Source organism: Haemorhous mexicanus, chromosome 1 (assembly GCF_027477595.1).
Source record: "Haemorhous mexicanus isolate bHaeMex1 chromosome 1, bHaeMex1.pri, whole genome shotgun sequence".
Taxonomy (NCBI): domain Eukaryota; kingdom Metazoa; phylum Chordata; class Aves; order Passeriformes; family Fringillidae; genus Haemorhous; species Haemorhous mexicanus.
This window is the reverse complement of record NC_082341.1, coordinates 116,572,183-116,594,666: the sequence shown is the minus strand read 5'-3', so window position 1 is coordinate 116,594,666 and position 22,484 is coordinate 116,572,183. Positions and strand designations below refer to the sequence as shown.

Below are 22,484 nucleotides of genomic sequence, written 5' to 3'. Positions count from 1 at the left end.
AACTTGCCTGAGCTGCTGCCACAGCTCCTCTGTGAACTCATTCCACCCTAACTGCAGGATCAGTGAAAGCAATATACTGCAAATTGACCTTTAAAATGCAAGTGATTACCAACCTTATCAAAAGGTCTTAAGACCGAAGTTCAGAATCACCTTGGATTTGAATAAATCCAATATAAAGCAAACAAGAGTATAAATACACCAGTTCATTACAGGTGAGTTAACACTCCCAGAGTGAGTCTCATCAGGAATAACCTCCGTTTTTAATTAGTGGAAACATAAGAGAGAATCTGTAATATTCCTGCTACAATACAAAACTAATCCCCTTTTGTAAGAGTATTATGAGGGAAATACCTATACAGAGCTTAAACACTTATTGTTTTCCTGTTCAAAACTAAAACCTTCATCTTCATTTAAAAGAAACAACTGTCTCAATATTATAAATAATGTTCGTCTCATTGGAAAGCCACAAAAAGCTACAACGATTTGAAGAAGTAGGCCACCCAATTTCAATTTAAATCTGTATTTATATTATAAACATTAAATAGAAAGCTCTGTGCAACATACATATTCCTCACCTGATTTTCACAGAAATATTTTTACTGCAAATTAACAACATGGTTAATCTTACCATTTCAACTTACCATTCCATTGGAATTATTTATTCCATTCATATTAATTTTAGTTACAAATCTAACTGTAGGAGGTGCTTCTGGGTATTTAGGTCCACACTCTACTTTCAGACTGTATATTCTGTTTTCATAGTTTGTCTAGAAAGCAAAAAGACAGACTAATGCATTTTACTGAAAGGTAAATATTAAGAATTTTTTTAAAACAGAGCAAAGACAAGAGGAATAACAATTATGAAATAAATATAAACTTGTTAATATTGTGTACCAGCTGAAAGTCTTGGATTACTGACTGATTTCCACTGTTTCGGCTACATTGATTACTTCATGATTATGCATAAATTACACTGCTTTTTGACTACACCACACACAAGTTTTAATACAATTCTGTTTTTAATTGCCCATTTGCTCATCCCTTCTATCCACCTGCATCCTTCAAAACAACAGTGGCACAGGACTAAGAGAAATCAATTAGCTTTAGGAAAATTACCACCTTCCCCCATAATGAAATACCTAATACTGTAAAAAAAGTGGAAATGGAGAAAGACAGAAATGCCCATAATTTAACAGTTAAGATATAACCAAAACCAAAATAAAAATATAACCTGCAAAAGAAACATATTCTGGAAGTTGTTAGCACTACAGAAAATATCTGAAATTTCTGTAGCTGAGAATCACTCTAAAGTGACTGCTAGTTTGCAGATGTCATTCCAAAGTGACCATGGAACAGATAATTCTAAGTGCAAGTATACTTTGAGAAAGCCACATTAGAATTAGATATGGTTCTATTTTTTTTTTATCTTGTCAACTAGGCCATGCCAAGGATCAGTGCTTTGCTGGTCACTGATGCACGTGCCTCTGTGCTCCAGAATGGAGATGAACTCCATTTCTACACCTGCTTTTGCACTGGCACAACAGAAAGAGCCAATGTGAACAAAAAAGCAGCAACATGCTTCTCAGCTTTCCAGAAGTAGTATCTTTAACCTGTTCTGCATCAGTCAGCTGTCACTCTCCAAGCAGAACATCAACCACATAGCCAAGTATCAAACAACAGTCTAGTCTGTGGTTAATTAAAATGCAGAGTGAAAACAGGACTACTGAAGCACCCTAACCATGTACCATAATTTTTGAGCATGCACAGAGACTGAACAGCAAGTGGGTCACAAAGAAACAGTGAAAAACAGAAGGTTTTCTATTATTCTTTTCCATTACTGTAAGTGTAATTAGGCACTGGACAAGGCTGCCCAGGGAGGCTGTGGATGTTTCAACCCTGGCAGCCTTGTTCAAGGCCAGATTAGATGAGCTCCTGAGCAACCTGGTCTAGTGGGAGGTGTCCCTGCCCATGGCATAGGATGTTGGGACATCTTAAGGATGAGCTTAAGGATCTTTAGGGTCCCTTCCAACCCTTAACATTCTGATTTTATGATTAAAAGCTAAAGGCCAGATAGAAGTCATCTTATCTTGCTACAGGTAGCATAGCTGCTACCACAGCAAAAAAACACAGTAACTAAAATTCTCATTATTCATTCAGCCAGAACAATTTTCTTCCCCAGAGAGCGATGCTGTCAGTTACAGTGAAAATAGGCCAAAATGTATATAATTCTGCTCACAACTCTGGAAAATCCCAAGAACAGCACTCATTCTTATTCCTTTATCCAGGTGGCCTCTCAATTTTGCTCAATTTATCAAGTCATTGTTTTACTGCGAGCCAGGCAGTAAAAATCCCTGGCCAGCTTCCCAAAAAATCTAAAATTCCATTTTCTGTAAGTCAGAAAAATGTTTCCATTAATCCAAAACAAATCTTACCCTCCTCTCTTGCTGTTGGGTCACCTTTCAAATGAAGCAATAAAAAAACTGATAAGCAATTTTTTTTGCACAACTGCAGAGAAGCCACATATGAGAAGAACTTAATGGACAATATTAGCAATTTTCTCCATGTTTTGCCTAACTGTACCGTCTACTTAACTCAGCCAATTCCAAAAAACACTAATCTTCTACAGGCCCTGAAACTAGATGTGCAGTTCTTCTCAAGGTGCTGTAACTGGTTTGGGAGCTGGTGGCTTCCACTTTTCTACAGTCACTGTCACTACATATTGCAAGTCACTCTATCTGCAAGGCTGCATGTCCCTAAAATGGCACAAGATATATTATTTGCATGCACTCTTTATCATAAAGAAAATAAACTCACAGAACTACAAATTGAACAGGACTAAAAGTGTATCCCAAGCTGGGCTGAGTACATTCATTATTTTTTTAAAATACATGGGACCTTCTCTAATAGTATTATAAGTACAGTATTATACACATCATAATCTCTTTTCAAAGATGTGTAGTAGTCTACCTTAAGCTGAACAAGAAAGCAGTCACAAGCAGTTTTGGAGGGTTTTTGGAGAGCCAGGGAGACCCAATGAGAGCTAGGCCAAAATTTTCAAGTTTTTATCCCAACTTATTAGACTACAAACTTTCTTCAAAATGGACTCCCACACTGATTCCACAGAAGCTAATATCCAAAGCACGCAGTCATTGTGATTATATATTAAGTCTGCCCTCTCCAAGCTGCATCCAAATCTTAGGAGCTCAGCATGGTCATTCAGGTGTTCAAAGCAGCCTACTGCAAGTGGCAAAGGATTTCTAAAAGAAATTTGAATTACACTGAATCTATCTCTGGAACTCTGCTGCTTTGGAAGACATTATTTTCACTGAGACAGAGCTCTGATCTGTCTTGGACAGCTCATTCCATAAGCCCTGCAGCACCAAGGGACAGGCCTCACTCTAGCAGTGAAAGACACGTGCTAACTGAGGGCTATTCAGATATACTCATTTAAAGGTCTCAGTTACACACTGATCTTTTGCATCATATTATAATTAAGGAGAAAGTGTGCAGTAAGTAAAGTCCACTCATATCTGATATGGCTGATACACATAAGAGGTGATTACTTCTCTTTCAAGTTCTATCAGTCTAAATGACCTTCTACAGAACTTCAAAGGTCAGAAGGATTAGAGGTAATTAGAAGCTGCTAGTCTTTAGGTACGATTCAAATGAAATTCTAATACTGTTATACTGAAAGACTGTTCAATAAAACTTGTGGAAGTTGAAAATACATTGCCCCGTTTACTACAAAATTGAAATTATCAGGCACACGTGACAAAATGGGGAAAGACAGTTACCTGTTTATTGTATTATCAGTGTACACTTATGTTCAGTAACAGTGGAAATACAGAATTAATATACTCATACCTGAGTAAAACATGTCTCAGATCACAACTGGCTTTTACAGACAGCTGCAGAAACAGGGGAGGCTAGCCTGAAACACTTACATGTCAGAAAATCAGAAATTATACATTATTTCTACAATTTCATACATTGAATTTTAACTATTCCTTTACACTGTAGAATACTATCTTTTTTTGCATTTTGTATTGTCTAAAACCTAACAAAGATGTTTTATTTCACTTAAGTAAGTGATATAAAGTGATAAAACAAAAATGTTTTATATCACACTTACCCTTGGTGGCCCAATAATCATTCCTGTCCATCTGGTGAGTGTCATATCTTCATCATCTTCAAGGCCCCAGCTTACTGTACCATCACCTACTCCCTTCTGCCCTTCTTCAAGTTCTTCCAACAAGCGAAAATTACGAGGTACTTTAACTAGAGAAAATGGAAAAATGTAATTAATACTGCTCATAGTAAGGAAAAGGTAACAACTTTGGTGCTTTTATATATTACACACTCAATGTATTTTCCAAGTCAAGCAAATATTGCCTGCACAAATTTATTTAGCACTCTAATTGCCTTGAAGCAACTAACTGCTTCACTGGAAGTTAATTACTGACCAGTAATACCAATACAATCCATAAAACAGAAAACAGGAGAGCTCTCTATAGCCTAAGATGGCTTAGTTCAGATTCTCTTTCCCAAGCACAGTACATTTCAAAATCAATTGACTGTCTGTCAAGTTCTAATCAACCAGAATCCACATTAAATCAATACGGCAAATTTACTCCAAAACATAATTAAAGAAAGTAACATTTAACAGAGATTATCCTAATAAATGTCAACTGAAGACTGAAATATTTTCACTTGATTTCACTCCTTTAAAAAAAAAAGCCAACAAAAGACTAATATCTGAAAGCAAATTGAAAATCAAGTCTTTTTTAATCTAGTGATTAATACTGCCACTTGCCAGAGGAGAAAAAAAAATAAGCATTGATTAAATTGTTAAAGAGAGATAAAGACATATTCACAACAGAATACAAAGACTAACTGCCTTTAGAGAGCACCAGCTAATAGTCACTAACCAAACTATAATTACAGGATTTTTATTATTATTAATGAAAAAAGGCAGCTATTGATAGATATTAAACAACAGGATGCTCAATTGCTTTACAGCATCAGCTACGACGGTACTCCAGCACTGAGGGAAGAAAGGTAATTAACACTTGTGCATGCAATCATCGAATACTTTTATTTTCAAATAAAATATGCACAATGATGTAGTAACAATATTATAATACCATAAAACTTCCACTTAGCTACAGCTGCTTATAATTACTTCTTTTTTCTTATAGCTTCTTACAACTATAGTATTATCCATTATTTTCACTAGAGATCCTTTCCAGTACTGTAAGAATCCAGGTGCTCCATAAAACTAAAAATTAAGACTGGGTACGCACAAGAAAACTGTTTTGCATATCAGTTATTCAGGTTTGCATATCACTGTGATTTCAGGTTTTACATTACCCTAGTCTGTACTCCAAGCAGTCTCTATACAAGAAATCAAGAGTTTTAAGGTACTATATTATTATTTAGTCAGATAATTGATGCAGCTATATGGACCAGTATAGACACACATACATTTTAGCAACTCTTCAAATAGCTTATCTTGCAGAATCATAACTTCTCTTCAACAGTGTTTGAAACTTTTGTTTTAGGAACACAGACTAGGGAGAGGCTTCTAAAAATTGCACAAACTATTGTCTCCAAGTTCTCCAAATTCCCAGGAAAAAGCATTAGGGGTATAGTATTAGGACAGTGGAAGGAAATTAAGTCATTCATGTACGGCCTCACCTTCCGTCCTGCCTTCGTGTTGCCACTCATCTGAGCCCTTACTGAGCTACTTCAGCTTGCTAACTGATCAGAAAATGATATATTTTGGCCAGTCTTCTCACAACTTAACAAGCCAGGCCAGCCAGCACATGTACTGAAAGCACCAGCAGAGTACATCAAGAAACAGACCACATCTCAATTTTTTGACATAGAGCCTTTTAAAAACCGTCATTGAAACGCATTTTCTCATCCTGTGGTCCCACTCTGATTTGTGATAAACATTAAGTCTGTACATTTACGTATCTAATTCTGACTAGAGATGAGAACTGACAATCACACTTCTACACAAAGTTTTTACTCCACATTCATACATGTTCTGAGTTGAGTCTGCCAAACCAGACTGATAAAGTTTCTACTTCGCATCACATGACTGAATAGATTCTGATTGGTATGTGCAGTCTCAAAAAAAAAAAAAAAAAAAAAAAAACCAACAACCTCCATCTACAAAGCCCATGTACTTGAGCATTCACACATTACTTTAGGTTTCGCCAGCAGCTTAAATTCACCTTTTCTCAGAACCCCTGCTCTGACTGCGGAACTTCTGAGTCACACTTTAGCTCTTTAAAAATAACATAAAAGATGGTACCAAACAGGATTTAAGCTTATTTCTCATTATGTGCTACCACCTTTCAGCACAGCCTAGATGACCCAACTGTTTACTGTCCTGACATTCCATGTCTTCTCCCAGAATTCCGTTGCTCTTGCACTAACCAGGCTCCTCTATTAGCCAAATTGTCACACTAATTTAGCAAAAAAGCTGTGTTTCCTTGAGGCAAAAATCAAATCCAACCAGTTAATCAAGTGAATTGACTCAGGAAAAAAGAACAACAAATGCCAGAGCTGACTGCAGTGCCTCTCAGTGCTTTCCTTTGCAAAACCATGGGTGTGAGGATAAAGGAGCATTTTGTGACAAAAAACCACTGCACTGACTCAGCTGTATCATAAAATTGTACCCAACACATTAAACGGTAGGAGATGACACTTACTAGAAAACAACAACCCCTTATGATGAACTGACCTGCGTTCATCACATTTTTTCCCCATCATATTATCTGTGTTCACTGATTCCCATAACTGCCCAAGGGGAGCAGTGAATGACTTGGGAAACCTCCAGAACATCTCCAGAAAATAATTTAGATCTGCTCTGAAAAGAGACAAAAACATCTGAGAGCAAGGAGCAAGGGCCAGGCTCCCCATACTAATATTCTTATCACTGCTAGAACTAAGTAGCAAAACACTGTTCTAAGTTAAAAATAAGAGTAAAAACACCCTGTGTTTAAAAAAAAAATACACAATAACCCCAACTAAAAACCCAACACACATGCACACAAAACCCTGTCAATAACAACAAAATTCTCCCCCCCAAAACCCACTAAACTGCTTCTACTCTATGTCCCTGGCATATATGACTAATTTTTTATCATTGATACTTCAAACTTTCTTGAAGTAATTACTGAATGTTTTCATAGAAAACAATTATTGCTAGATTTCTGACAAGTGACACAAAACATCTTAAAAATTAACAGTGGATTTTAAAAAAACAAACAAAAACAAACAACCTAATAAAAAACAACCCTGTACTATTATTTTTAATTATCGACTTAGAAACTTCCAGCAAAATTAACTCAAATTAAAAACTGTCTTGAGTATCCACCCCTGTCCTTGTGCACACTACTGCACTTTACATGCTTGCTTTCATCATGCTGTAACCTTTACACAAAACAAATTTACCTAGCTTGAAGACTGGAACACACGCACAAGATTGTGCTCTCTTCCCAGTAAAAAACAACAAGAACTTCTATCTAGAAATCCAGTCAAGAATGATCTGGATTTTCCAAAAATTAAGTTTGCTCCCAGTATAAACAGAAAGTTAAAAAATTCCTCTTCTCACTATTTCAGGTATTTCAGAAGGCAGTTTTATCTCTAATCCAGACAATGCAATTCATCAAATATTTGCTAAAAACTTTGAGATATTCCTGACTGGATTTGAGGAAGAATCATTATTTCATTTATAGAATTTGGACAATGAAACATCTTTCTCTTCTCATGTGCAGCTCATTAGCAGTATGAAATTACAGAAACCAGCACCATTCTTCAGCTGACTACCAGACCTCAGGTGCTCTCCCCAGTGCCACTTGCACATGGGACCACTAAGCAGCTTCAGACATGCACAGACAGGATGATTTTACTCTCTGTAACAGGCACTCCTCAGCTAAAACCTCACACTTCCAAGTGAAGGGGATTAAAGCTGTCAATGTTAACACTGGCAGAACTACAGGCATGGTAAATTCCCCTCAGCAGGCTGTGATTTACAGCTCAATACAACAGGGCATCCAGCACAGCTCTTTGCAATGATGGACTAAGGCTCTGCATGTGAAAACATAGATGGTTTCATCCAGTTTAAGAAAACAAAAAGCAAAACTTCTCTTTACTTTATCTGCAAAGATCACCTCACTGTGGAGTCTACTGACAAATAGCCTCCTGACACCCCTACCCAAAAACTGTCACAGGAACTGCCAAACAACTTCTACCAAACTCTCACAAACAGCTGAACTAAATGTATTTCATTTAAACAAACAAAATGACACTCATGCTTGCATATACCAATAGTTTTTAATTTAATAATTGAATCATGAAACTGCACTACAGAAATCCGTGAAATTATTGGTGAATTTAATACCCTGGAATTAGAAGAGAATGAAAGAAAACTCAGTAAACAAAACCCATAATTTAAGCATGAGGGTCTACTTTCATATACAGGGAGCTACGTCAGATGTTACATTCTAAATCACCAAGCTAATAGAAATAAAAAACACCACCACAAAGGACGAGTCAGGAAAAAAGTTAGAGCTATGCTTTGATGGAGAATCTGCACAACCTGGGGAAAAAAAAAATCAGGAAAGAAAATAAAAAAGAATCTTCAGTGTCCATTAGTAATATCTTTCACTCGAGTACCTACTCGAGTACCATTAGTAGTACCTTTCACTTGAGTACCTACTCACATTAGTAGTACCAACAACTTTCACTCTAGTAACAAATGAGAATTGCCTGGATGGACCTGTTCTTGCTAGACAGAGTTCCACAGTTACTAATGTCACATCACTCAGTGATACAGTCATTTAATTAGCAGGATCAAGACAGAACACACAATTGCACTTATGCGCACTTAAGTCACATCTGACAGACCTCACTGGATACATTAAATCACATTTTTAAACAATTCACAAGGACACACTCCCGCAAATAGAGTTGGAAGTCCAAGCTTCTCATCCATCAAATGATTCTTTGCTGTGTAACAGGCAAGAGTGGGATAACCTACACTCTGTTCTTGTCCCTGCAGGTTACAAAAGCAAACCATAACAAAAATTTTAGTAGATTGGCTCAGAGCCTAAAGTGTGAAGTTTTCTGTTAGACCCAAAACTATGGTTTTTAGAGTAATTGTCCATAACCAACATTCCATACCAACATCCGGTTTCTCTTCAAATCTCCCTCAGTTCTTGACTTCAATCACTCCTGAAAGTTACATCAGTACCAGGACCATTTCACCACAGTTAAACCAGCACACCCCATACTACCAACACTCCAAAAGGCAGCTCTACAAACAAATCCTAATATGCACACAAGAACTAGTTATATCAAAAAATACTACATTAACACAGTCAGATACTGTCAGGGATGCTATTCTTCCCGATTGAGATAGCTATGTCAGGAAGTCTGTAGCATAAAAAATTTTGAATTTTTGAGTTAGCTCTTAACCACTGACTTCCAACAAAACAAAAACTGAAAAGTATGTTCAGCTTGGTAACAAAGAGAAAAACCTCTCAAATCCCATTTATCAGCTTCAGGCTCACAGCAAAGTAAGCATTTCCTAAGGACAGGGAAAGGGGGGAAGGACGTCAGTTGCAAATTTCAAGCCATAAAACAATTTCTCCTGGGGCAGGGAGAGGAAGAAAAAAAAAATACAAAGAGAAACACAGAGAAAACAACTTGTGCCTTTCAGTCTCTGAGCAATTTATCCTTCTCTGGACAAAATGAAGTAAAAAACTGAAATGCTGTACTAACAACAACAGTCCACACACCCACAAAAAGAACATAAAACAACCAAAGCCTTAAATAGGCCCTGAAATGCCAATACATTAAAAACAAAACAACCAAACAAAAATTAAGGAGAGAAAGGAAAGAGGGTCAGGGCATATGAAATATGAACATACTCTATTCTGGCTGCAGAAGATATTCCTATGAAAAAAGCTTTTTTTTTTTTGCAAACTTGATGTGTACTCTTGTTTGCCAGTTACTCTGCTCACATCACATACTTTTTAGCCTAGTAAAGATTCTGAAAATACACACAAGAAAAGCCTTACTATCACAAACCTACTGTCAGGAAGTATTGCCAGGTGTACCCTAATGACATTGCAGTTATCTGAGGTTGATCACAGTAACCAAGCTCCAAAACCCTGAAATATTTCTAGTAACTTGCCTGGTTTGTACAACAACCAAGCTGGACAGTTTTGTCTACAACAGAACTCCACTGCTGGCATTAGTAGTGGAATGCAGCAATTCAATAATGGACTTTGTTATTCTTGTTGCTCTTGTTTTAAAATAAAGTATGTTACTACACACTGCTTCCAATAACCAAGACATGATTCTTATTCAAGGTAAACTGATGTTTCCAACTGCTTTCCAGGACAGTTTCAATATATTTCAGTAAAATTCAAATTCATAATTCTTTATGTCAGTCATATTCATAAAGTTGCATTAACGCTATTTTTCTCTACTTTCCTCCAGCAAGTATGTCCCGGAGCAATGAAAATCGAGCAACAGAATATTCTGCATTAACAGTTTTGAGTTTGAATTGGGTAAGTCCTATACTATGCTAACTTAAATGGTGATACCAAGGTATTTAGCGGCAATAGGTGGCCCATGCACATTGATCAGGATGAGGAATAAGGTACTAATCAAGTCCGAACCTCACAGAGCTGTAAGCAACACCAGTGTAGGTTAGTCTTAATGAATTTGCAGATCTAACTGTGCTTACCTGTGGAAATTTTCTAGGAATAGAAGTTCAAGAAGAAAATCAGATGAAAGTTCATTTCCACATAGAAAGAAATTATTTATCCCAAAAGGAAGAAACAAGACAAATAACTGGAAGAATTAATAAGAGACGAGTAGAAGGTAAGACTCAAGTAAGCAGATGTACATCAATGAACACTACACAGCAAATAGAGCAAATGGCCATTTATTCACTGTGTTCAATGCTCACTGTAACTCAGAGCCAGTTTTGCTACAGTACTGAACAGGTATGAAGTGGTAAGAACTAAATGGGTTATTGCACTTCTTTGCAGGACTAAACCTAAATATATATATATATATAAATATGGATTTATTTAAATAAAACACTATGTAGGAGCCCTGTAACTGGCAAACCTCTCTCCCTTTTATAATATTTGACATTAAGTATGTTTAAGTATGCTGAAAGCACACAAGTTGGAAGACTTCAAAGAAGAGGTGCAATTCTAGGAACCACACTGACACTAAACTATGCATTTCATCAAGTTTTGGGTTTTGTTTTTTTCATATAAATAAATGTCAGTTGCTGAGAAACGTTTCCCAGCACGAGGCAGTAAAGAGCAGTGTGAAAGCTATAACCCTTTATCTTAAAACCAAATTTTTGTTAAAGCTAAGTAAAGCCATATTTGTTTTCAGAATTATATTGGTGAAAATTTCTATTTATTTCACCTAAGTGAAATTCTACATTTGCTAGAATCTTAACAGGCACAGTCCTAACTTAAGCTAGGCTTCATGAAAATAACTTTCATAAAAATTTCCTTTTTATTTCAGTCCAGCCACAGCCATAAACATTCTAAATATGGCTTATATTAAGAAGGCAGCTAATGAGAAACTGTTAATACAGCAGAAGTCTCGGTCATTTACTGCAACTCAGCATTCAGATTTTGCTGGAGGGGAAAAGGGCTGGACAGGTATAGAGGTTATTTCTTTAAGGCAGGGCACTAATGCTAGTTAAAAAAACAAACAAACAAAACAATAAAGATAACATAGGTTTATAGAAGAAAGTTTTTTTTCACCTGGCTTTCCATTTCATATGCATACTCATAACATTAAGACACTACCTACAAGTGATAATAATTGAAAATTATAAATTCTACAGAGAATGCCACTTTCAGTGCTAGCTTTCAATGAGGTGGGAAGAAACTAATTTCTAAACAGCTAGCCATTAATAACCGTATTGGCAAACGCATATCTGATTTACAAGCATGTTAAAATGGTTTAAACCACAAATCTTGATGCTGGAGTAAGAGATCTCAGCACACCAAAACTGCAAAAGCAACAACAATTTATTCAATATGCTTCAGCTGTTGATGGTTTCACACGAAGAATGACGAGACCTCAAACTTGAGTTCTCCAGCAGAGTGCACATTCCAAATACAGAACTTCTTTGGGAAAAGTTTCTACAATTTAAGGTTTTATTAATTATGTTTTAAAGTGTGAGAAATGAGCAAATAAGTACCTTACCAAGGCATCACATAAGCCTTCCCTTCTTTTATCTTACCTCCTGAGTAACCAGAAGGAAGTGAGTTAATTCCTTCTAGTACCTTTGATTTCTACCAATTCTGTTCCACAATCCATTGGATTAGTTACTGAAGGCAGCCCTATGGACACAACTCTTTCTATGATGGTCAGTATCCCCCCAGGAAAATACATCATATCTGTTAAGTTTTTATTCACTTCTAATCATGCTCATGGCCACTCCTCTCTCCCCTCTTTCCCTGCTCCCCACTGCCACCCCTTTCCCCTTATGCACCTTTTCCAGAGGAGCAGCAGATGCAGGTGCAGGTGCCATTAACTACCTGATTCATCAGAGCTGCTCCAACCTCTGACCAGCAGCCCTGGAGGAGCCAATCTCTCAAAAATTCCATCAGGTTTTTCCCACTCTCCACCATCTCACCTTACCAAGGCTCATGCCTCACTGGAAACCTCCATTCCACAACTCCTGCAGCCCAATTTCCAAATGCCCTCTCCACTCCACTGATTTGTTATGGAACAACAATATCCTACACGTCCTAAAGCTGCACAAGGCACAACAGTAAATAAGAGCAAGAGTCATCATATGGACATCATGGAGAAGAAGCACAGAGTAGTCAAGATTGGATATGTGCACACACAGAATACAGTCCAGACCTGAGAGCAACTCCAGCTGAACTCAGCTTTGTTAGCAAGGATGCAACAACATCACTCTACCTTGACACTTTCATGCAAACACGATCATCTTGAGTACTGCTGCTGGCATGGAATGACTAATGGTGCTCATAAAAATTACACTAATGAAGAAGCTTGCTTCACTACAGATACAAATGTTGTTAAGACTACATAAGAGAGAAGGCATGAGCAAGCTCTCGGCAAAAACAAAGAGGAGGGGAAAAAGGAAAAAACCTCTAACCTTCAGAAAGTTCCACAATTTTTAAAGTAATTAAAATACCTCATCCAAACAAACTTTTTTAAAAAGTTACCACAACAACAAAAAACTGTAGCATAAATCCCACTAAACTGGACTGCAGTCCCAAAAGAAAATTGGTGTAAATTGCTTAAAAGTAGTTTTACAAATTTGCACCAATATTAGTGGCATTTCTTTATCAGTCTATATTATATCCAAATGCTTTTTTTTTATAAACAAGACCACCGTTAACTAAGACACTGCATGACCAGTGATGCCCCACACTGTAAGAAAAAACATACAGGTACTAAACAGTTAAGTCACTAAATAACTCCTCAATTGCCATCCATGAAGGGTGGAAATGCACAAAGCTGACTGCAGGTTTAAAACTTAACTCTTTATAGGCAACCACTGAATGAAACATATGAGATATTAAATAATTCAACTACCTTCCCATATGTTTTAGTATATGAAATGAGAAAAGCAACACATTGTGATGCTTAGCAAATTGAGAATTACTGTTTCAATTTTGCACAAAACAATGTAAGGCAGGAAGCCAGCAAACAGGAGTTAGAAAAGATATCTGTCACTTCAAAAAAAACATCAGCAATATTAACTGTGATTTAATAGTCTAAGGAATCGAGATTTTACCAGGCAAAGTAATCTTTCAAATTTTTACCCTGAGAAGTTAAACACTAACACCCAAACTTGTTTAGTAACCCTGTTTAGTAATTACCCCATTATTAAAAGCACAAAGCTAAATAACAGCAGGAAAAAATTAATGGAAGTTAAAATGGCTCATTTTTGAATCTTTCATTTTAAACTTGACTTTGTGTTAGCAGAGAGAAAAAAATTATTTTAAACACATTAAGTTACCTTTTAAACTACAATGACACAGAAACTTTTTTTTCCCCCCCAGATAAAGGAACAGGAGAAGCAGGAGACTACAGGAACTCAGCAGAGTCCAATATTTTGTCATGAAACAGCTTTCCCAGCCTCTGCTTTAAACGTTAAGAATACAATGTGTGACCCAGATAACACGAGGAGCATCAAGGATTTAGTCTAGCAAAGCTGTAAAGCTGTCTTAAACGGGTTACAAGTCATTGATTAGCAAACAGTTGTTCTGACATGTGCATGAAGGTCCTTTCCAACATGACTCAGCACCTATCCATAGTGCAAAACATGAAGATCCTTTATCTATGTAAAACAAATAAAATTATTCTTTCAGTTATACACATAAGCATACACTCATGGATATAATCAGCATATGCACCAATTACCACATATTTAGTAAAAAGAACTGCCATTAAATTATTTTCCTACATTATTTAAGAGAGTCATACTTCAGCCAGCTATTTTCTATTTGCTGTGGTATTCAAAAGTTTAAATTATTTAATATTTACATGATCACACATTCCCCTTCAGTGACGAGAAAGAAAACCTGCAATTCCTTCTCTGGAAAAGTTCTAAGTTATATGAATAAAACTGGACATTTTACTGCAAATATACTGAATAGAGGACACTCCTTTTACATGTATTGGGCAAAATGTTTTGATTTACTCAAGCAAATTGCAAACACACTTAACTATCCAGTTTATGAACAGTCACAAATAGAATGGAGGGAGGTGATTTTTTTCTTTATGCTATTAAACATATTTTATGCAAGAATTTTTAAAAAGAGCATACCAAATCTATAATTTTTCTGACAATTTTTAAAATCTAGTTGAAGCATGTCATCCTTCTGAAATCAAGGTCTGAAGTTCTAAGTGTTGAAGATTCCATTCCTTCCAAAATGCTAACTAGGAAATGCTTTAGAGTCACAGACTTAAATCATCACACATTTTTGAAAAGGCTGTAAACCAGAAGCTCATGTTATTCAGAATCAGTCTGACAGCTTCACAAGTCATAAGTCTGCACTGATTCAATTCAAAATATTGTTTGAATTATATGTCATTAGTGTATTCCAAATGACAAATACAAAGAAAAATATTCTTTGGGCAGGACAGCATATAGTAAAACCCTTCCAAACACTTAAATCAAGACCACTTTGAACACTTCCCCCACAGTACTTGCTTGTCTTTCCATGGTCTGTGCTGAGATTCCCACAGGATAACTGAGACAAGGCAATAAAACCTAACAGGAGTAGCTGAAGCTGATTAGTACTCTACATTAAGTTTCAGTCAAGACGAAATATGAGCTAGAGGAAGATAAAAAGAGTTAACAGATATACTAAAATATCAGATAATACTAAAAGATAACAAATAGAAGAGATAATAGTAGATAAAAAGAGTAAGGATAGAGAGAGGAAAGGTCTGTCAACAAAAAGAGGCTGAACAGTTTCACAACATGTATTCAACACTGCCTCTGGAAAATCTTCCATAAGGCAAAACACAAATACTAACAAATACATATGTAATTCAATTCCACCAACTACTCATAAGACTTGGAAATCTAATTCTTACATGAGAAGCCTTCTCATGCATGCTTAGGTTAATAGTATGGACCATCTGCTTCCAACTGCTGAAAGGCATATCCTCTCGAAACTCTGTGCTGCACCTTTATCCAGGCTAAAATTTTCCAGGATTGTACAGAATAGTTTAGATAATGGGCTTCAATGCTATGTCTGATAACATCCCGGAATTTCCAACAAGATCTTAAACAAATAGAAGATTACAAAGTAGCCCACTTTTTTATTGCAGAGGTAAGTTGCTTTGCTGTGACAACGCTTACACAGCTATTGTGGCAGAAAGACATAAGCAGGTTTGCATTTAAAAACAGAGTTATAAAATACCAGGAACAAAGGCAGGAAAATTATACAGGCAAAGCTCTGAGAAGAAAGAGAGTGTCTTGCCTGTATATGCCCCAAAGTTAGAAAGAACTGATGGTCTATATACAGTTTTAAAGCAATTTCTAATCTAAACTTTTCTCAACCCAGCTGAAATTATTTGTGGTTTGTCAAGATGTTTTTAAGCAGGCAGAACAATCACAATTGCAATTCCTTATGCATAGGACAGGATGGAAAAAATGTTCCACACAGAATACTTGCTGCCTCATGGAACACAGTATTTTACTTCTTTTGTTTTGTTTGATTACTTGCAGCTTCAAGAAGTCTGTGCTTACAGACCTAACACTGTAAATCCACAGAACAAACTTTGAGGACTCTAAAATTCTAAAAAGCTCTTAAATGGACTTCTCGGACCAGTTCTGAATAAATGAGCAATGTGGTGGAGGCATAAAAGAGAAAATTGGGAGGGTGTAATACATCCTTCAAGGTAAAACACAGTGCATAAAAAACACAACTACTTCCTTGTCAAGGAAGAGAAAGAGGAAGGAAACGAACATCCAACAGGTCAGACAAAAAGAGAAGCCTACCTGTGCAGTTTTCTAGACATGAAGTTTAAATTAAAATCACATCTCCTACATGGAAAAAGTGGTCTTTAAATCGTTGCTCCTACATCCCAGCTATAAATATACCCCCATATTACTCCTCTGAATGGCTTTTAATATCTAGGTGTTCTACACTCAGGGTATAAATCTTTACCCTAGTAAGCAAAGAACAGACAACATCAGCTTAATTTGGAATGAAGAAGAGTTTCAAGGCATTTAAGAGAAAGTATTGTAAAATATCTCACATTATAGAATACCTTGCAATTGTGGATTTCAAAAGAGGAAGAAAAAAACCCCAACTTTCAAAGCAAAATAAACCAAAATCACCACCAAAAGCCCCAGCCATTAGGAATTGCACACTCAGTCCTTGCTTTACAGCTCAGGGAGTCTAGAACGCACTCAAGACCACTTCCAGCCTTTCATTTTTATCTCAGCTTCCTTACTGAAGTCATGCACACTTAGAACTGCTTCCATAACCACCAAGTGTTTGCAAATATAAGTAAAAAATAAAGTTATGAAAATAAATCACTGACGTGCATTGTGCCATTTCTACTCACAGAATCAATCATCTATAAAATCAAAGGGAAGGACATTTTTTGCAAATTAAGTTACACAATGAAGTAATTTCATCCTTATATAGTAGAATGACTCAAAATTAAAACTATGGATTTTACAGAAAAAATATTTCACAGGGATCTAGCCATGTACCTTCAAACACACTTTAAAAAAAGGTTGCTCAAGAGTCCATACTAGAAATAATCAGGAATATCATATCATTTTTACTGTAACTCAGTCAATTTTTCTTCCCTGAGTACCCAGTTTCAGCAAACCAAGGGGAATTTTCATTAACTCAGCCCTAAGCACCCTCCCCCAAGCTACTGAAGCTCTCAGTTGAAGAGGAAAGAGGCAAAAGCATTAGCAGCCCATAGTTACAGCACCATATTTGACACTGCTGCCTTAATTCTCATATTTTCCCACATAAATTCTAACCACTTAGTGACACCATCAGTGCCTTTAGGGAACATTCACATTATATATATATATATATATATATATCCCTATATATAAGGTATATTATATTATATTACATATCATAGGCAATATAATATTAAGTGAAACCCAAATTATCAAAATGCAGAAATTAACTCCTCAATTAACCAATTAACTCCTTGTAATGATGTTTTTTATATCCTTCTTTTTCTCGAGATAGACAAGAGATGTTTAAATGGTACGCCTTAGTGAAATATTTCTTTTAACTTGAAACTGGGTTTATTTACATCTTCTACTATGTATTTTCAAACAGATTAACAGAATGACTCTCCAGCTGAGCAATATGAAACTGGATGATTATTTATTACATATAGCTGCTCTCTTCTCTAGAAAACTGACTTGTTTAACCCCAGACCTCCAGCAGTACCTACACAAATAACCTAGATCAAGCTTCAAGCAGAAGGAGTTGCAATATCAGATCAAATATTGCAGCTTACAAATATCCATTTCTAGCACATGCAGTATCTACACGCAAAATTTACTCATTACAGGTGATTTTATAAAGCAGGTAAGATACTTATTAAACAGCAATGTAGCACTGATATATAAAATTTGGCACACACAAAAGAACAGCTATTTTCAAACTAAATTCTCTGCTGTTAAATGTACATAATGTTACACGATTGCTCACAGAATTAGCAAGCCCAGGAAAGGAATTTCTGGGATAAAAGTAAGACAGTTGACCTTAGTAAAAGTTTTGCTGTTGATTTCCTTGGGGTTATAATTTTATTCCTTGACTTTGTGTAGTCAAATTATTCTTTTTTTCTGAAATAAATAATGATGAAGTGGAACTTTATAGCAAGAGCAAACTAATGTAACAAAGCTAGGTAAATTTAAATCTTAAGTCTATAACAAAGTTAAGTCTATAGCAAATCATTCCTTCCCCTCCTCCACAAATGATTATAACATAGCATCCTGGCAAGAGCAGTTCTGAGTGAAGTCTGAATTTTTACATACTATGTGGAAAGTATAAAACAAACCCCCCACCACCCCATGTGTGTACCAATAAAAAGTCTCAGTATTTTCTCCACCACAAGATGTTGTTTTAGAAGCTCTGACTAATTTTTCCAGCAGTTTTGTTGATGATTCAGCCTGCTTGCTGCATTTTACTACAACAAATTAGTTTAATTTAATTTCTTCAACAAGATGTACATGCAGTACTGGCCCTTTACATTGTTTGGAGCAGTCACACGTATTAGGAGTTTCCAACATCTCCTGCTTTTTATGAACTTTAGGTGCGGCTGAATTTCTGAGTCAAGAACAACTGCCACTGAGTAACTGCATATAAGGGATTTTAAAACAACTCTTGTGAGACTGCAAAGAACACTTACGGCAGTGAGACCATCAAAGTTCAGTCAAAAAACATTAATTCTTATAGGGCTGAAGTACAAAGAAAATAGCCTTTCTCACTACAAAGATTTTTTGGAACTGATATTCTACAGCAGCCAGGTTGAATGCCAAATGCCAGTACTCGATTCATGACCTAAAACAACTTTGCTTCCTAGTGTATTACAGGAAATCTCCAGTGACAGCCTAGACACAAGCTGAAGTCTTTCAGTGCTGCTCCATAATAAAGCCCTTTTAAATTTTGACAACAGGGAAAAAAGTAAAAAAGAATCCTAACACAATAAAATGCATTAATTCCCAGATGAGCAAATATTTGGGTTTCTCTAAATACAACCGTGCTAGCTCAGTTTATCATAGGCAATACTATCTTTTTGGACTGCTCTTCCACATAGTTGCAAATGCTACTTCAAAAGCTACTTTATCAAATTCCACTCTGAAAATCCCACATCCCCAGACATATTACCAACCGGAGATGACTCTCCTTCCTAAAAAAAAAAAAAAAAAAAAAAAAAAAAAAAAAAAAAAAAAAAAAAAAAAAAACCTGCCCAAGCACTTCTCACAGGATCAACAGCAAGGTACCAAAACCAGTTTAAATATAGAGATGTTTTTTATGTTTTGTTATAGTCCCAATTCCCCAATGACAAAGTGGATTGGCAGCAGAAATAAATTAGTGGCCAACATTTACTTGCTCCTGAAATCAAGTCATTCCCCTATCCTGAGATCCATCTTAATCCCATTAATAAAGTCCCAGGGATGAGAGAAGAGTAACCAAGCCTCTGAACACTTCAGGTTTTAGCACTGAGGGAAAGGTCTTTTTGTTTTTCAAGCTTCTCATTAAATGAAACTGAGACAGTCAAATTGTGCTTCTACATTTAGCATTTGAAGCAATATTCTTATCCCTTTGTTTGCCACCACTTTCCACAAGGTTCTGCCACACCAGTGCTCCACACATGGTGTGCTGGTTACTGAGAGGGGCTTCCTGGAATGACTGGCAGCTCTTTGGCCTTAAATTGGCCTACAAGAGACACCCTTTGGTTCTAATGGATATCATAGGGAAGAGAGCTCCACTCCTCCTTCCCACTATGCTACAGGCACCACCAAAGTGAAGTACCTTTGTCTCAAAACACAACACAGGCCTAAGCCCATCTCTCCCAAATAAAAAGGGGACACAGACAATCCTTTTATTTAAGATACCACGTCTTCTCTGTTCCTCCAGCAGTACACTGGGACAAATCTTCAGCACAAATCTTTCTTTCCTGCAGCATTTTCACCAGGCTAACAACATCTCCTCCCTCCCCCACGTACACCAGCATCTATGCATTCATCGCTGCCCCTTGGCAGGTCCATTCTCCCCTCCCCCGGCACTCGGAGCCCTATCTCCCATCACGCACCTCAGGCCGGGCTCTCACAAGGATGTCGCTGCCCCAGGGAGGGAAGGGATGGGGTCCGGGGCGTAAGTGAATTAGGAGGAATTTCTTCTCATTAGACATTGGAAGGGGCTGCCCAGGGAGGCGGTGGAGTCACCGTCCCTGGAGGTGCCTCAGGAAGACTGGACGAGGCACTCAGTGCTGTGGTCTAATCGACAAGGTGGTGTTCGGTCATAGGTTGGACTCGATGACCTCAGGGGTCTCTTCCAACCTAACTGAACCTGGGATTCTATGATAACCTGTCCCGGCACCCCTGCAGCTTCCCTTTCCCCCCTGTCAGAAGACAATTCCTCCCCACTCGGGTCTCTCCCATCGGAGAGAGCTCGCCCCTCTCCATCCCGGCGAAAGGAGACCCGCCCCGGGCCCTTGCGGGGGCTCCTCCCCAGCAGGAGCCCAGCGCGCCGCTCTCCCGGGCCCAGCGAGCCCCCCCTCACAGACCTGTGGATCCGGCCATCTTGTCCGAGCCCCCCCCACACCGCTCCGGGCCCGCACGCCACGCGCGTCACTTCCCCTCGGAGCGGCTCCGTCACTTCCCGCCAGGAAGGACGAGGCACATCCCAGGAGCGCGGGAGCGCGCGGGGCGGGGCCAGGGGACGGTGCCGGTATCCAAGGCGCGCCCCCGTTCCCGGAGCCGGCAGCGAGCTTCCCAGGCGTGCTCGCCTCTCTCTGTATCCTTCTCGCCAGCCTCTGTCCGTACGCGTCTCTCTTCAGGCACCCGCTACGCCTGATCCCGTGGGAGCTAGTACACCTGGGAAGTAAATTCCCCTGGCTGCGTCCCTACCCTGCCACCCCCGCTCAGCCCGCACCCCAACCTCCAGTAATAGGGCAGTCGGCACACAGCGGTGAAGCTTCACTTAATTTTTTTTGTTTTTCAGCTCGGCTTCAAACAAGACACTTAGATTCAGAAGTGTCTTTGAGGGAAAAAAAAAAATATATATATATGTATATAAATTTATATTTATATATATTTTAAAAGTGCCAAAGGCAGAAAAGGAAAGAATACAAAGAAAAATTTAAAAGCCACAGAAATGCCAGAAGAAATATATCAGAGAGGTGCTAATTAGAAGTAGCTCTCAGAATGATGTGACAGTTTCAAAGGCTGAAATACTTGACATTCAGTAGCATGAGAACTGTGGAAAATTAATTCAACAAATGTCTAGCCACAATGCCAAATGTTTCTTCACCTGCAGAAGTCAGTTACAAAACTCAAGTTCCAGGCCCTTGCACGGGAGCCGATGCCAAGCTCAGCAGTAGCACCTTGCACATCCTACCTGGGAACCACAACCTGCACCGTGCTGGGGACCCATTGGAGAGGGGAGAAGGCAGCTCCCCTTACAGAGTGCTGGAGAAGGGCAGCAGGCTCAGAACAATCCAAAAGGGCCGTGCTGGCATTCCTGTAGACATGAGGAGAATACACACCAAAGCAACCTGCAGGAGAACACACCTGAAATGGACACATCCCAAAATGTGGGCCAGGGTCACTGCAAGGAGGGATTCCCAGGAGGACCTACAGCCTGAGCACAGGACTGCTGCTAGCAGCAGTCACTAACAAAAAAGCCTGTCACATACACCTCGCTAACCAGTGACACCACCCACATGCTGTTCTTGACATCCTATTTTATAAATAACACTCAGTTTTTTCCTTTACAGCTTATAAAGAGCGAGTAAAACTCATTCACAGACTTCTGGTAGAGATCAGAAAGAGCAACAATGCAAGATGTTTTTCTTCCAGCTAACCTGAAATGTCTTCCTCATCGAGGACTCAAATCACAGAGCATGTTGAGTTGGAAGGGACTGACAAGGACCACAGAGTCCAACTCCTGGCCCTGCACAGCACCATCCCAACCCTCACACATAAAATGTTCTGTCTTCCTGCATTTATCCTTTGTCCATTTTAGCCCAATATTGGTTTTGCTCTCTCTGCATACATTAAAATGATAAATCTACTATAGATTTTATTCCTTCCATTGATTTCTATTTTCTTTTATCAAGTGACTAGTTTTGGCCAGATTTTTGTCACAACAGAATATTTACAATATTCAGTATTTATACCAAAAGAATTAGAAGTAAGCTTTTCCAGTACAGTG

At 37.9% G+C, this 22,484-nt stretch overlaps 1 protein-coding gene across 2 annotated transcripts in view; it reads right to left on the bottom strand.

The window, feature by feature from the left end:
- UBE2V2 (ubiquitin conjugating enzyme E2 V2) overlaps positions 1-22,484 on the bottom strand; it is a 36,840-nt gene that overhangs the window by 7,131 nt on the left and 7,225 nt on the right. Inside the window, exons 1-3 of one of the 2 annotated variants that reach the window (XM_059860408.1) lie at positions 20,836-20,977; positions 4,133-4,278; positions 642-767 (exon numbers count right to left, since the gene is read on the bottom strand). In XM_059860408.1, coding sequence (XP_059716391.1) covers positions 642-767; positions 4,133-4,278; positions 20,836-20,851 — 288 coding nt within the window. In that variant the 5' untranslated portion in view covers positions 20,852-20,977. Of the gene's footprint in view, positions 1-641; positions 768-4,132; positions 4,279-20,835; positions 20,978-22,484 lie in introns of those variants that run through there. The other variant, XM_059860417.1, reaches the window with a different exon arrangement.